This window comes from Orcinus orca, chromosome 4, assembly GCF_937001465.1.
Source record: "Orcinus orca chromosome 4, mOrcOrc1.1, whole genome shotgun sequence".
Lineage (NCBI taxonomy): Eukaryota > Metazoa > Chordata > Mammalia > Artiodactyla > Delphinidae > Orcinus > Orcinus orca.
Window position 1 is genome coordinate 41975689 of NC_064562.1, and position 16777 is coordinate 41992465.

The 16777-nt window shown below is 38.7% G+C and overlaps 1 protein-coding gene across 4 annotated transcripts in view; it reads right to left on the reverse strand.

Annotated features, from left to right (window-relative positions):
* The window catches only part of GPAT3 (glycerol-3-phosphate acyltransferase 3), a 57452-nt gene that overhangs the window by 15381 nt on the left and 25294 nt on the right, over positions 1-16777 (reverse strand). For all 4 annotated transcript variants that reach the window (XM_033409975.2, XM_033409977.2, XM_033409976.2 and 1 more), the window contains 3 exons: positions 4064-4334; positions 759-833; positions 139-228 (listed from right to left, as the gene is read on the reverse strand). In XM_033409975.2, the coding sequence (XP_033265866.1) occupies positions 139-228; positions 759-833; positions 4064-4334 (436 nt within the window). The remainder of the gene's footprint in view (positions 1-138; positions 229-758; positions 834-4063; positions 4335-16777) is intronic.

Genomic DNA, 16777 nt, shown 5'->3' on the forward strand with positions numbered 1-16777 from the left:
TATGTCTGTGACGCTCTAAGCAGTAGGGATGAACACGCTGAAAATACTCTTATTTCACCTGCTTCCTCCCACCCACTACTGTCAATCACATGCTGATTTACCTAGAGAAAGGCTGGCAGGAAGCCAGCAAATACTCACTTGTTATGATAATGAATGGTACCAGAGAGGGCACGAACACAGATCCTGCAGCAAGTCAGGTGCACCAGTTCACTCAGCCGGTTTCTGAGACTGAAGGAAAGAGAAAACATTTTATTGTGCAGCTCTGGGCACTCCTAAGAAACAATACAATAAAAGCTTCAATGTGCTCCTTGACAGCAGCATACAGTTCAATTCTCACTGTCTCGCTGAGGTATTTAGGACAAAACTCTAATGGAAAATAGCTTCCACCCTGACCAAGGATAAATCCTGACCAAGGACTAGCATGATAAAATTCCTGCCCAAGAAAGCTGAAGCTTCTTTGGTCTCAGCCTCATTAGCTTGACAATACTACAAGACTCTCTTGCTTTCCTTGAGTCCCTCAGTCCATTTGCTTCCTTCTCTTCATTTCCCCTTTTGAAAAGCAACTTCTGTCAATTTAAATGTAAGCATCATGGGAAATCAAATAAGTACTATGAAGATGAAGTGAGTGGCATTTTAATACGCGTGCTGAGGCCATAAATTTGACGCAGTACATAGGAATCACACAAATATTCTCTTTGTGGACACAGCTAAGAAAACGGACAATCCTATTAATGGCTGGGAGGAAGGAAACAGTTCACCTGCTTTCTGGCAGCTGTCCAACCAGGGTAGTTCCTATAACCAAAAAACTGATCCCAACGAAAGCCAAGGTAACCCTGAAAAGGAAAAGAAACAGTAATGCAAAACCTAGTTGAACAGTAGGGGGAAAAGGGAAGGAATATAAAGTTCATAAAAAATTAAACTGTAAATAACTTGAGGAGCATCTATGCTATGCAATATGATGCAGCCATTCAAAGAATCGGGCAAATCTATAGATTCTGACATGGAAGAATGGTTCTTTGTAAATTTTGAGAAAAAAAAAAAGAACAAACTTCAAAATAATGTGTAGAGTATGATACCATTTTCAAAATAACACCAAGCACATAACCAGTCTATAGATGCATATAGCAGGCCTGGAAATTTGTTCACAAAACTGCCACGTTCAATCTATGCAATCATCAAAGGGTTAAGTGGGCTAGTGAAGAGAATAAAAGTCTTGCCCTTCTGCTTTTCTGAAGTATTTTTAAAAATATACACATATTAACTTCTTTTTTTTTTTTTTTTTTTTTATGCGGTATGCAGGCCTCTCACTGTTGTGGCCTCTCCCGCTGTGGAGCACAGGCTCCAGATGCGCAGGCCCAGAGGCCATGGCTCACGGGCCCAGCCGCTCCGCAGCATGTGGGATCTTCCCGGACCGGGGCACGAACCCGTGTGTCCCCTACATCGGCAGGCGGACTCTCAACCACTGCACCACCAGGGAAGCCCTTAACTTCTTATATAATAAAAGAGTTTTATGCTGTATAAAGGAGTCATTTCAGGTTGAAAGTAGTTAACTTACTTTGTTTGAGATACTTTGGTGTGGCATGGTGAGGTTGTAAAAGGAAAATACCTTGCAAAGGTCTGAAAATAACTTGTTTTTCTATGCTTTTTAATGATGGGGGGAAAAGGGCACAATTCAAATTTTTCTCAAAGAAATTTATAGCAAATGACGAGAAAGTTTTACTTAAAGGCTCTTTCATAATAAGAGCACCAAGTTATATCACCATGTAGGAATCCTTCCATGCAAATCTAAGTGTGGTTCCTTTGTGTGGTTCTAGATAGCTCAGAAGTTAATAAACAAGGTGACAGACAATATCTCTCATTTCCACAGACACTTTCTCATTTTTGAAAAATGCTTTTACTTCCAAAAGGAAAGAGTCATTCTTAGAAATGTAAATAGAATTACTCAAAAAGAAAAAGCTGAGATTTTATACCTTTCAAAATAAATGGGGCTTCCTTATAAAGGCCTTGTTAAGTTGTTAAACCTTGTTAAAGTCTTGGTTTAACACCTTTTGACACAGCGATTTGAAGGTCTGATTCAGTTTTTCTTTGGATGCCATATTTTCATGTCAGTCACTAACGCAATAACTAAATGACTGCTTAATCTCATCCATCGATTACACAAAAGTTTTAAAATAATGTTGTGCCATCTTGTCCTAATGAGAATCACTTGTTCCTACACATTAAATCAGAAGAGGTTATATATTTTAACATGTTTAACAACTGGGTTCAAAACTATTGAACATTTTTATTTGCTAAATTAACAGAAAATTCTGTTTTCCAGTCTCAGTGAGCCAACATGAGAGTTCTCACAGATGACACAAGTTTTCTGCCACAATCTGTGTTGCTTAAGAGCTTTACTGAGATACAATTCACATGTCATACAATTCACCATTTAAAGTGGCAATTCAATAGTTTTTGCCACATTCACAGAGTTATTCAACCATCAACACAATTTTAGCACAATCTGTTTTTTAAATGCTCACTTTGCAGCAACTGCTTCTTTTAAAAAGCATTTACAAAGCAATTCTTTCCCATGAAGAGTATGTACTAAGAGTAGGAGCCTCAATTCTGCCATTTTCTTCTTGTTCTTGGCTGCTTATATTACTGGATTATCCTAAATCTGTGGTTTCTTTGCAAGAATCTTTTATGTCACATATCTATTTCATGAGCATTAATTTAAACTAGATAATAGAATCATATCACTATTTGGTGGGTACCCCCAGCAAGTGAAAGCTAAACATATGAGGGCATCTCAAGTACTCTGGGCTGTAAAATCCTCACTCTTTCTTCAGGTTGCCTTGGATACGGTGCCTGACCCATGGACCAAGTGAAGATGTAAGAGCTCATCTATATATTCAACTTTACTGAAATTTCATTTCTTTATAAGAATAAAAATAAAATCAATGGAAGCACTAATTATAAATAGACTAGAAACTTCTAATAAATAAAAGCTGAAACATTTCCCAAACACAACAATGGATAATCTTGTGCATCCCCAGAGTGCATGAACCCCACTTTGGGAACACTGGCTTAATGTTCAAGCAAGTGTGTCCTAATTTCACTTTGTTATCACAGCTGAAATGATTCTCCAAAGACATACCGCAACATCTACACAGTGGCAACATGAGCACAAGAAAAGAGAGAGAGCTTCTTAGAAATGTGCCTTTGCCTACACTTAAGCAATCTCTTTCCGCATAATAAATCGGAATGAGGCAAGGATAGGCCACCCTAGGGATGGTAAAGAGGTTTCAACTCATGTGCCAATTTTAGTCGGCTGGAAGCAACTGCCTGGAAGGCTGTATTGAGAGCACACCAAGGCCATGTCCAGGGAAATGAAGCAAGACAATCAACAGCAATATCATGCCTGGCACCCATGCTACTACCTGCCATCACCACGCTAAACAGACCATAACCACTTCATCCCACTGCCCAGTGTCACCTCTTCAACTCACAAGCCACACTGTGGCTCCAGTAAACTGAGCTTTGAGGCTACTTTCTCATGAGGGAGCACGCAAACTCAGAACCAAAACGGGGCCCAACTGGTGAACTTTTAATAAGAAAAGTGAGTGATCAAAATTGAACTAGGTGGAACAAATTCACCTTTCCAAATATCCCTCTCCTGTGTGGTAACCACTCTGAGGAATTTTTTTCTCCTGTGCAGCTATGAATGGCTACAGACCAGCAAAGAGAGGCAGTCACAGTTTGGATGACACTCTGGTGAATGTGAAACTGTAAATACTCTCTCTTCTTTTTTCTAACTTCCTTTTTCTATCCATCCTCAAATTTTCCATGACTGAAAGAGCAACATGGATGCAGTTAACATATACTGGATTCTGAATACACACTTCCATTTGGGAAAAATGTGAGAGAATAATATGTTTTTGTGGAGGTCACGTTTAGTGGTGTTTTCTAAATGGGAAGGGGTGGGTTAGTATCATTAATACTCTCAGGTGGCCATTACATACATGATTTAAAAAGAAAGCTGAACCAACTGTACCATCAAGTTACTGGGCAGGAGACGTACCTCAGAGGTAGTAGGACACAGTAGCGCACTATGACGCCCAGCACCCACACCATGGTGAGCTTCGGACTGATGTACTGGAAATTTACATTGGTCCTTGTGAGGAGATTCCATGACACTAGCTCCTCTGAGGAGAACCTCTGGGTCACTTCGTCTTCCACAATGGCTTCCAATCCCTTCTTGGAGAAATAAAACACGTCAGACAGCTCAAAGTCCCTTCCTCGCAGACCAGACAGCCCTTTTTCCATGGGTGACTCATCTCTTTGGATAATACCTTAAAAGAAAGCATCAGGACATGAGAAAATGCCATAGGACAGAAGAACAACTGATCAAAGAGGCTACTTTAACTGTGCAGAAGACAAATAACTCTAATGGGTAACATGAAGCAGATTTCAGAAATAAAAGACAAGCAACTGAAGTGGGAAAAGAGGTAAAAATCCCTGAGTCTGCATGAAATGGCTTCTACCCAATGATTTCAATTCATTACAGAGGAATTTGGTCCTCAATAACCCTTTTGCTTTCATCTTCTCCCTACAAATCATTAGCAAAAGAACTCACAGAAACAAACTCTCCCCAAGTATAAATCTAGACTGTGTAGAAACAAATTTATGTTTTCCCCAGATAAAAACTATAAAGCCATAAAGCAACCAAAATGGCAGAAGGTATTATCACAAATAGCAAAAGTTTGATGTTTTTAATATGTAAAAATTATTTAATAAGAAAAACATAGGCTCCTGCAAAAAAGTAAGCAAAGTTCATGAACTGAATTCATAGAAAAAAGATAAATAGTTAATAAATATTTCAAAGCCTTTTTACTAGTAATCAAAGAAACATGAATCAGACAAAGAGTGGCCTATTTGCATGATCAAATCAGCAACATGTTTCTTTAATGATAAAGTTCAAAGACAGAAATGACACAGGTACTCTCATACTCAATTTGTACGAGTGTGGAACTGGGAGCAATTTTGTCAAAATCTGTTTGGCATGAAGAAACTAAAAGTAGTTTTGCTGATGAGTCAATAATTCCAATTCTAGGAACCTGTCATAAGAAAATAATCAGAAACGCAGGCAAGAGTGTTCACTGTAGCATTTTCATTATAATAGATCCAGACAGGGACTTCCCTGGTGGCACAGTGGTTAAGAATCCGCCTGCCAATGCAGGGAACATGGGTTCGAGCCCTGGTCCGGGAAGATCCCCCATGCCGTGGAGCAACTAAGTCCAAGCACCAAAACTACTGAGCCTGTGCTCTAGAGCCCGCGAGTCACAGCTACTGAAGCCCGCATGCCTAGAGCCCGTGCTCCACAACAAGAGGAACCAACGCAATGAGAAGCCCTTGCTCACCGCAACTAGAGAAAGCCCGCTCGCAGCAATGAAGACCCAATGCAGCCAAAAGTTAATTAATTAATTTTAAAAAATAGACCCAGACAATGAGATATAGTATATCCATTAATAAAAACTATAATGTTAAGTGAAAAAAGTCAGGATCTAAAACTATGGTTTACTCTTAACTCTATGAAATATATATATAGTAAAAATGTCCAGAAGGAAACATTAAGTGGTTATCTCTGGGCAATAGGACTAGGTTTTCCTCTTTATACTGTTATTGTATTTTCCATAAAGAAAATAATTCAAAGATTTTTTAAAGTAGCATAAGTTTAGTAGATTGAAAAATGACTACTGCCACCCAGTTCTACCCACTGAATAAAAATAATAGGTGAGAAGATCTTCAAAATAAAAAGTAGCTATATACACAGTGACATGGCTATCCATTTGTCCCTATGGGGCATATCACAAATGAATTTACTTCTTACATTAACTAGAAAAGTCAAGACTTAAGACATTAAGTTCCCTGAAAGAAGATCCCCTTTGATTTTCTCATTTTTCAGTTTACTAGGAAATCAATGAGGAAAGTGGAGACAGCTATGTTATCTACCCTCTGGAGAACTTGGATGTGCCTCTGTAGGAGGAGCTGTAATATACCCATTTTTTGAAGGAATGGCAGCATAATGCACTGGAGTAGAAAGTGAAGAGGATCTGGAATCCAAAGTCAAGTTCTGTTAGGACAACCACCAGCTTGCTCTATGACCAGGGGTAACCAATAAGTCACCTCACTTGGTGTCCTCCTTTATAAAATGGGGGGCAGGGGGCTGGGAAAGTTCTTACAAAGGCTAAAGTTTTCTGATTTTACTTTTGAGTTTTTTGGTGGGTTTTGTTTGGTTTTGCCCACATGCAAAGCTAATACCTAACCACCTTAAGAAGGCCAGCACTAAAGTAAGTTCTTGAATGATCATTAGATTATCTTTTTCAGTAGTGTACTCCAAGTGGTTTAATCTCTCCTCATCTCTGCAAAGGGTTTAATCAGTATTAGAAAATGAACCAAATAGTTTTGCTACTGAATTACCCTCTTGCTCTGTAGGTAATGTAGTACCACTGAGAGCAGGTTACTCAATCCAAGCACTGGCCAATATTTAGCAGTGCAAGAGTTTCATTATTTAGCAATGTATAGACTTTTTTTTATTAAGTCTAGAAGGGAAGAGAAGAACAGTTACTTGGGAAATCGCTGAATGAAATACACTGGAGACAGGAGACTGCCCTTCTAAAAAAATAACCTTTTTCAGAAGGACCAGAGATAAAAATACAAGTTCAAGTTGCCTAATATTATTTAACTGAGCCAGGAGAGAAGAGATCTGTAAACAGAAGCCAACCCCTTAGCCACTACACATTTGATGTGCAATGTTTTCTCTGCCCTCTGACCTACTTTATTCTGCGTAACTCAAATAAAATATAACTCAATTTTATATTTTCCTTAAGCCTCTTTTGAAAAGTGTGTGGGTAACTGCAATGTGGGTAACTGACAAAGGATTCATTTCCAGAATATATTAACATACAAAAAATTAATAAGAAAAAGTCAAAGAACTCAGTTTAAAAAATGCTTAAGTATATGGCAAGGAATTCATAAAAAGAGTAAGCCTTAATGACTTACTTACTTTTAAATAAACATTTAAAACGATGTTCAGCTTCCCTATAATCAGAGAAATGCAAAAACCACAATGAGATACTATTTCATACCCATGAAGACCGATAGAAATTTTTAATTGAATAATATCAAGTGTTGGTAAAGACCTGGGACAATGGAATGTAATTAGCACAACCACACTAGAAAACAATTTGGCACTGTCTAGTAAATTTAAAGATATTCACAGCCCAAGGCCCAGCAACTCTACTTCCAGGTACACCGCAGGAAGATCTGCGTTTAATAATTGCAAATATACAGAAAAACTGCAGTGATGGTTCACTTTACCCAGATCCACGAACTGCCAACGTTTTGTCACATTTGCTTTACTGTCATATCTCTGTATGTATAAAACAATACTATTTTCTGAACCACTTGAGAATAAACTGCAGACATCATGCCCCTTACCCCCAAATATTTCAGCATAGATTTACTTAGGACATGGAGCTTCACTTATTTAACCACAGTACTTTTTTTTTTTTTTTTTTTGGCCTTGCCGCGGCGCTTGCGGCATCTTGATTCCCCAACCAGAGACTGAACCAGGGCCATGGCAGTGAAAGCACCAAGTCCTAACTGCTGGACCACCAGGGAACTCCCATAACCACTGTACAATTATCAAAATGAGGAAAGTTGACATTACTGCAACACTAGTATCTACACACCTTATTCAAATTCTAACAATGGTACCAATATCTTTCACAGCACTTTTTTCCTGGTCCAGGATTCAACCCAGGATTGTACAATACCTTTACATGTCGTCTCTGTAGTCTCCTATTATATGAAAAGTTTCCTCAGCCTTTCTTTGTTTTTCAAGATACTGACATTTCTTAAGAGCACAAGTCATTTATTTTGTAGAATGTCTCAATCTGGGTTAACGTGATGTCTCTTCATGCTTAGATGCAGGTTGTACACTTTGGGCAGGAATACTATGTAAGTGATGCTGTATCTTTCTCAGTGCATCCCATGGGGAGGCACTGATGTCAGTTTGTCCCATGATTTGTGACGTTTAATTTTGACCACTTGGTTTAAGGTAGTCAGTGCTTACAGGGTTCCCCCACTGTGAAGTTACTATTTTTCTCTTTTTGATTAATAAATGGATAATTATTACCTATAGGTATCTATAAAAGGGAGATGCTTTGAAACTACGGAAATATCCTGTTCCTCACACTTTCACCCCAAATAAATTGGTATTATGTGTCTTTTTTTTTTTTTTTTTTTTTTTTTTTTTTTTGTGGTACGCGGGCCTCTCACTGCTGTGGCCTCTCCCGTTGCGGAGCACAGGCTCCGGACGCGCAGGCTCAGCGGCCATGGCTCACACGCCCAGCCACTCTGCGGCATGTGGGATCTTCCCGGACCGGGGCACGAACCCGCGTCCCATGCATCGGCAGGCAGACTCTCAACCACTGCGCCACCAGGGAAGCCCTATGTGTCTTTTAAAATAGTATTTTCTCTCTCCTTCATTCCTTCCACATTTATTATTTGGTATTCCACTTTAAAGAAGAGCCTTTTCCTTATATTCTAGAGAGTTTCTTATAAAATTGTGCACAAACAGGCATATATAAGAACATCTTGCCACATTGTTTATAATAGCAAAATAGTGGAATCAATACGAAGGTTCATTCAATAGGTGGATATACAGCAATGTACACAAATATCGGGACTTCCCTGGAGGTCCAGTGGTTAGGACTCTGCGCTTCCACTGCAGGGGGCACGGGTTTGATCCCTGGTTGGGGAACTAAGATCCCACATGCCACCCACATGGTGTGGCCAAGAAAAATTTAATTTAATTTAATTTAAAATATATATATACAAATATCGAATCACTATGTTGTACACCTGAAACTAATATAATGTTATATGTCAATTATACGTAAATAAATGGAAGCTCATTTTTAAAAATGGATGTATGAAGTATATACTACACAGCAGTTAAAAGAAATTAACTAAAATTTACCAAATTAGATAATACGCAAATATCAGAAGGAACAAACATTTCAGAGTAATATGTGAAAGGTGATATTTTTATAGAGTTTGAATAATGCAAAACAATAAATACTATGTATTGTTTAAGAATACATACATGTATTGGGGAAGTATGAAAATATGCATAAAAATAATAAACATCAAAATCAGAGTAGTAGTTTCAGGTTTGGCAGGGCAATGGAATCAGGGAGGGATAAACAGGAGAATTTGTTTTGTAAAGCTTTATTTATTAAATTAGGTGGTGGCTACACATGTGCTATAACCAAGAAAAAGAAAAAGAAAAGTTACATGGAACTGACAATTGTTCCCAAGATGAAGCTCTATATTGTAAGAGAGCAGGTACTAGCTTAAGAGCTCTTTAATAAGGCACACAAAATCTGAAATTAGGTATTATAAAATTAGATGTCAAAAGAAGCACTACTGAATTTATAATGTTACTTCCTTCCTAAATATTGACTACTGGAGGGTCAGAAATACTGACTGAATTCACCCTAAGTATGAACTTCTAACAGGAAAAAATATTCAATTCACTCCACGTATAGGGGATACTCACTATGTATCAGGCATCAAAATACACCTTAGAAAAAGAGGAAATATTTCTTTTGACACCAAAAAATGATCATAAGTAGACCAAAAGTCTTCAAAATATAGATATAAGTACATATCAGATTTAACTAGCACAGACAGTTTCTATACTGGTTTTATTGTCATTAAGGAAAACTCGTTATTATTAATAAATTAATCCTGATCCTTCAGAGCAACCCACAGATCTTAAATTGGTAAAACCCTGATTCTAGAAAATATTTCCTTTTGTTTCGCAAGTTAACCTCAAAAAGGGAAAGCCATAAACATTTGAACTTTGTCCTTAACCAGTGCTTTGGCCAACACGACAAGGTTCATGCTTGGATGAAAATAAAATTAGAACAATTATATCTAATGCAAGAGATGAATTGCACAAGCTGCCTGTGCCACCTGCCTTGAGCAAGTCACTGGTACATAAATAATACCAGCTATGAAAGGCCTGTTAAAAGAAATGGAGGCTGAAGTTAAAACCATCTCAAATATAATTAACTCTAAATTAGCTGAGTGAACTATTGGAATAACTGCCCATTTATAAATCACACTAGTTTTTCCATCTTCCAGCTGTAAAGTATGCTTTCTAGGTCAGCAATTACGGAAAATCAGGGTCCACCACAGACCAAAGGTGGATACAGCAGGCTTATGTATAGAAGTTGATCCTTAACCTACCAATAGGCTATATTCCAAAAGTCAGAAGCTCAGAGTTTAAAACACACTCTCTCATGGAAACTTTGAATTAGTCTGTTTGAGCTAGAGTCCTATCCAATGATAAGCCTAATTAACCCAAAATATACGTGATCATATAGTAGCAGTACCATGAAATAGAAATCTCCTTTAGAACTATTTCCACAGGAAATTTAAAAATTAAATCTGGCTTGGAATCAACAAAAACAAAACAAAAAACTTCCTTGTCTTGTAGTGACTTAGAGGGGGCGTTAGGGGCACTTTCTGGGACACTGTTAATGTTCTATTTCTTGATCTAGGTGAGAGGTCCATGAGTACATTTACTTTGGGAAATCCATCAAGTTGTACATTTATAATTTTATACTCTTGTCTATGTATATTATGCTTCAATTTTGTAAAAGTTGTACTTGAGATCTGCTGTACAGTATGGCCTATAGTTAACAATACTGTATTGTACACTTAAAATTTTGTTGAGAGGGTAGATCTTATGTGAAGTGTTTTTACCACAATTTTAGACGAAAAAAGAATTGAAGGAGACAATATCTGTTAATCCCCTATTTCCATGATTTACCTATTATAGGATTAAATAAATACTAAATAGTATTAAATAAATACTTAAATAAATACGTCCCTTAAAAAAAAAAAGTTTACTCTATATCCCCCTACCCAATTATTAAGCAATTGGGCAGGAAGGAGTTTACCTGTCCCAGCTCCAACTAGTGGTGGCAAGGTCCTTTTTCTGCTATGAGAATCTCCTCTGAGGGTCTCCGGTTCTTGGCAAGAAAGCCAGGCCTACATTCTTCCCTCCCATGCCCCAATATCCTTCCTGATCCATAAATGTGATTGGCCTGATTAAAGAGACCAGGGTAAAGTAGCTGTAAAGATTAATTGTATGTGGGCTTCCCTGGTGGCGCAGTGGTTGACGGTCCTCCTGCCAATGCAGGGGACATGGGTTCGAGCCCTGGTGCAAGAAGATCCCACATGCTGCGGAGTAACTAAGCCCGTGCGCCACAACTACTGACCCTGTGCTCTAGAGCCCGCAAGCCACAACTATTGAGCCCGTGCGCCACAACTACTGAAGCCCGTGCACCTAGAGCCCATGCTCTGCAACAAGAGAAGCCACCACAATGAGAAGTCCGCGCACCACAACGAAGAGTAGCACCCGCTCGCCGCAACTAGAGAAAGCCAGCGCGCAGCAACGAAGACTCAACGCAGCCAAAAATAAGTAAATAAATTTATTTTTTAAAAAAAGATTAACTGTATGCGGTTGGGGCTGGGGAGTGGGGTGGATCAGAGCAGCTGGGATTAAAGAGCGGAAATATTCAGTGCCAGCCTCCGGAGAGATAAGACCCATGTTCAATCCCTTAGGCATAGTTCAAGGTCCTGATACAATTCTAACAAGCCAGAGCGAAGGACAGATCCCTGAACAGACCACTGAGCTCTGTCCTCATTCTTCTCCAGTTCATTAATCATCATAGATATTAACACACTAATGAGTGCATCAACTACGCAGTCCCCCAACTACACAGGTTTCCAGTCCACTTTTTGCCATCTTTTTTCAAAATAATTTACCATCGCAAGGCTAAGCTTGAGATATACCATGTGCAAAAAATTCCCTGGGCCGTTAGTCAAGTTACAATTTCCAGCACATAAATTAGGCGATTTGACTATGCTTATTTCACAGTGAATCCTTTGTGTTCCTGACTACCACTGTTCTCCTTCCTAAGTATTTTTTAAAAATCCAGTTTACTGTTAGTAACTTAGTTAAGTGTAATAATGGTATCCAGATTATGTTTTTAAAAAGTCAGATTTTTGAGATGCATACTAAGGTACTTAGAGGCAAAATGACATAATATCTAGTTTTAAAATACTCCCACAAAAGGACATTCATTAAGGTGAGAGTATGGGGGATGGGGGTATGGGATGAATTGGGAGACTGGGGTTGACATATAACACTATTGATACTATGTGTAAAATAGATAACTAATGAGAACCTACTGTACAGCACAAGGAGCTCTACTCAGTGCTCTCTGGGTACCTAAATGGGAAGGAAATCCAAAAAAGAGGGGATACATGTATATGTATAGCTGATTCACTTTGCTGTACAGTAGAAACTAACACAATATTGTAAAGCAACTATACTCCAATAAAAATTTTTAAAATGAGTCACTACAATTATACATTAAAATACATGACAGCACACACACACAAAAGTGAGAATACAATGTTTCTGATTGCTTATCTGTATTCTCTGATTTTCGACATTGCTCACATACTACATCTGTAATTAAACTTTTAATTAAATAAAATACTTCCACAAAGAAAAAACTGAAAAAAAGGATAGATAAAGCAAATTCTTGTTGAATTAGGGTGATGGCTATAAGGGAATTAACTGTACTATTCTCTTTACTTTTTAAAACTGAATACTGTATTTTCTTTTTAATCTGTTTAAGAAACTCATTTGAAATGTCAGTTTAGCTGGGAATCAATTTCCTCATCTAAATCTCATTCATTCGTTCATTCAGTCATTACAGAGAGAGTTCCAGGCCAGGCACTAAAATATTCAATACACAGATGAGAGAGGGAAAAAAAGGAGTTGAACTAACTCAGTAATTCTCAAGCATGGCTGCACATTAGAACATCTTTGGAATCTATAAAAGTAAAGACATCAGGGTCCAACCCCAAATCAACTAAATTAAAATAACTACACTTTTTAAAATATATAGGAATGGGGGAAAAACTATAAGGAAAGATATCAAAATATTAGGTCTTTTCTGGGTAATAGGATTTCATGTGGGTAACTTTTAATTTTCTTATACATCTGCAACGTCTAATTTTTCAGTCAAGTATATGTATTATTTTACATAGTGAGAGAAAAGTACTAAAAATGCTATTGTTAAAAAACAAAACGAGGGCTTTCCTGGTGGCGCAGTGGTTGAGAGTCCGCCTGCCGATGCAGGGGACACGGGTTCGTGCCCCGGTCCGGGAAGATCCCACATGCCGCGGAGCGGCTGGGCCCATGAGCCATGGCCGCTGAGCCTGCGCATCTGGAGCCTGTGCTCCGCAACAGGAGAGGCCACAACAGTGAGAGGCCCGCGTACCGCAAAAAAAAACCAAAAAACAAAAAAACCCAAAATGCGATATGTACTACTACTTACCCACCACATGGCTATAATTAAAAGGGCCAAAACTACCAAGCACTGAAGAGGCTATAGAATGCAGACACAGCTCTGAGAGTGTACAACCATTTTGGAATACCATTTAGCAGTTTCCAACAGTTAAACACACTCGTTTACCCTATGACCTGGCAATTCCGCTTCAAGGTATGTACCCAAGAAAAACAAGTAAACAGGTTCACAACAATGGTCATAGCAGTTTTATTCCTAACAGCTAAAAAATGTAAAATAACCCAAATGTCAATCAACACAATAATGGGTAAACAAATTTTTATGTATTTGTATAAAGAAATACTCCACAACAATTAAAAAAAAATCCACTGATTCATGTAACACGGAGAAATCTCATAAACATTATGCTGCTTGAAAAAAACACAAAAGAGCCCATTCTATATGATTTCATTTATGTGAATGTCAAAAAAAATAGGAAAAACTAATTGATAATGACAGAAATCAAAAGAGAGGTTACAATGAGGACTGAGGGATGAGTCACGCCTACTAGGCAGGGCCTGAGAGAACTGTGAGATCATGAATATGTTCGGCTGAATCTGGGTGGTAGTCACATTGGTTTACAAGTATGTAAAAATTCATCTTGTTGAACAGTTGATATTTGTGCAGTTTAATGTATGTTAATTATGCCTCAATTTTGGGGGGGAATCACAAAACTGTTACAGGGACTTCCCTGGTGGTCCAGTGGGTAAGACTCCACGCTCCCAATGCAGGGGACCCAGGTTCAATCCCTGGTCAGGGAACTAGATCCCGCATGCTGCAACTAAGGGTCTGCCTGACGCAACAAAGATCCCGTGAGCCGCAATGAAGACCCAGTGCTGCCTAAATAAATAAATAATTTTTTTTTTTAAAGAAAACTGTTACATTTAAGCGTCTTCACAACTTTTAGCTATAATCCCAATTAGAGGCTCTAGCCAATCATACCTACCCTTCCCACGAATAATTTTTGTCTTCCTTCCTAAACTAAAAAGACAACTGACATTTATTGAATGCTTCCTGATGCCAGACTGTGTGCTAAACCCTTGACATGTACACTCATGTAATCCCCATAATCCTATGAGGTATTGTCTATTATCCCCATTTTACAGACTAGGAAACTAAGGCTCAGGATGATTGGGTAACTTACCTGGAGCCATGGGGAGAGAAAGGAATAGAACCAGCATTTGAAACCAAGTCTGTGACTCCAAAACCAAATGTTCTCTCATATTCTAAACCTTCAAATTCCATGTCACTCTGTCCAACAGTTGCTCTTTGACAAACCTCAAAGATGTAAGATCTTTCCCATCAACTCCACATCAGCCCCAGTTCTTCCTTGCTAAAGAGAAGCCCTGAGTAGCACTTCTACTGAGTATCTGTCCTACCTTTGAAGGAAGAAATGGAACTTTGATATGGGAAAACCTATAAGTGGCCTCCACCTGTCATTAATCTGGACACGCACTTGTCACTGACTGATTTAGGCTTAATCATCCCTCCCAGGAAGCAGGAACTCAAGTCACTGGGTTTTTTTTTTCATCTGGGGCAGGAATCTTTTACAGCCTGGAGCACACCCCATTAGGTCTTCCTACAATAAGCCCAATAGAAAACAGCCCCTGGGCAGTGGTCCATTTAATACTCCCTCAGTTTGTAGTTCAGCCAGGTCCAAGTTGCCCAAGGAGGCTGTTCTGTCCAATCTGTGATTCAGCACACAGATGTCCTGCCGGTATCCTTCCTCTTCAAGTCCTCTCTGAGGCAGAAGCAGCTGCCCCAGGCATCTTGCAGGCTAGTCAAGGTTTAGAAAGGATAATCACCCTTGACGTTTTATTGTTGTCACTGTTAGGGTTTATTCTAAAGTCATTTACCTCTGTTATATCCTCATTAACCTGGACTGTCACCCAGCCAAGGTTTGTAGAAAACAGCCTCTATACAACCTGCTATATCCTCAGCCATGACTCTACATTGAGTTCAAGGTCTCTGAGCCAAAGACAGATTGACTGTAAAACTAAGAAGGTTAAGCTTCAGTCTCCTCACCTGCACAGCCCCTTCCAAGCTCCCACACCTAATTTTGTGTATTCTTTTTCTTAAAGAGAGTCTCCAAATTGTATAAGCTTCAGGCCCCCACAACCTGGATTGGTCCCCACCTCTGAATCAAAATATCATTTTGTTGCTACAAGCGACAGATCTATGTTAACCCCTCACCCTACAACCTAAAATGATTTAGAAGAAGAAATACTTAGGATGAGAGAAACATGTTATTACCAGCAAGTATTAGAACACTGAGTGTTCACAGACACACATTAACATTGTTCTGCTTAGTTTCACCTATTATTGATTATATTTTATCTATTTGATTGTCAAATTAGCAATATACTTGTAAGAGGGGTTGCTGTTGGCTAGGTCATTTTTTGGTTGCTGTTTTAAGGTTTGAAGTTAATCTCTTCTTGGAAGTAGAGAGATCGGTAAGGATGAAAAACAAAAATATGAATACAATGCAAACTGAAGGGAAAAAAACCTCACTACATAAAAGTTTCACAAGTGTCCCTGCTTTAGAATGAGACTTGTATGTACCATAATAGGTCCATAAAAAGAAAAGGGGGCAAAATCAGCAGAACTATCATGACCCATGATATACATGAAATGTGTTCAAAATAAATACTGACTTAGCATCTCCTCTGGTTCCCTAAGAGCTACTCAATCATGATTGCCTAGTTTTAAAAAAGCTTTAGAGTTATGAAACTACTCATGCTCCCCCCCCCCAGTAATGCTTCCCCAGTTGGCACATTTAAGAGTCACATTCAACTTTTTTTTTTCACATGAAAAGGGTAAAGTTTACTTTAAACACCTACACATCCCACTAGTTAATCCAAGTAAGAAAAACAAAATAAGGACAGGGGAGAAAGTCCACATAAAATACAAAATAAGAATTTACAAAGAAGAAATAACATAAACAGAAAAGTATAAAAATTCTAAGAAACAACGTTGCACAAAGTCCTATGCAAATGAATATAATAAAAAGCTAGTCAAAATGGATAGCTTTCTAACTAAGAAAACATTACTAATACTGACACCAAGAGATGAATGCTCTAAACGATGGGGGGTACGGTTCAGGCGGTAATGTGAGTGCTGGGGAGCAGCAGATGAAGCTTTGCGCGACCACCGCTCATCTCTTGATGTGCGGCCCAATTCCTAATGGGCCTCATACCCGGGGGTTGGGGACCCCTGCTCTAAAGAGAACCATTTTCACAAATGCAGTAATGTTGTGAGGAGTAAGGAAACTTTACCTGTCCCAGACCCGA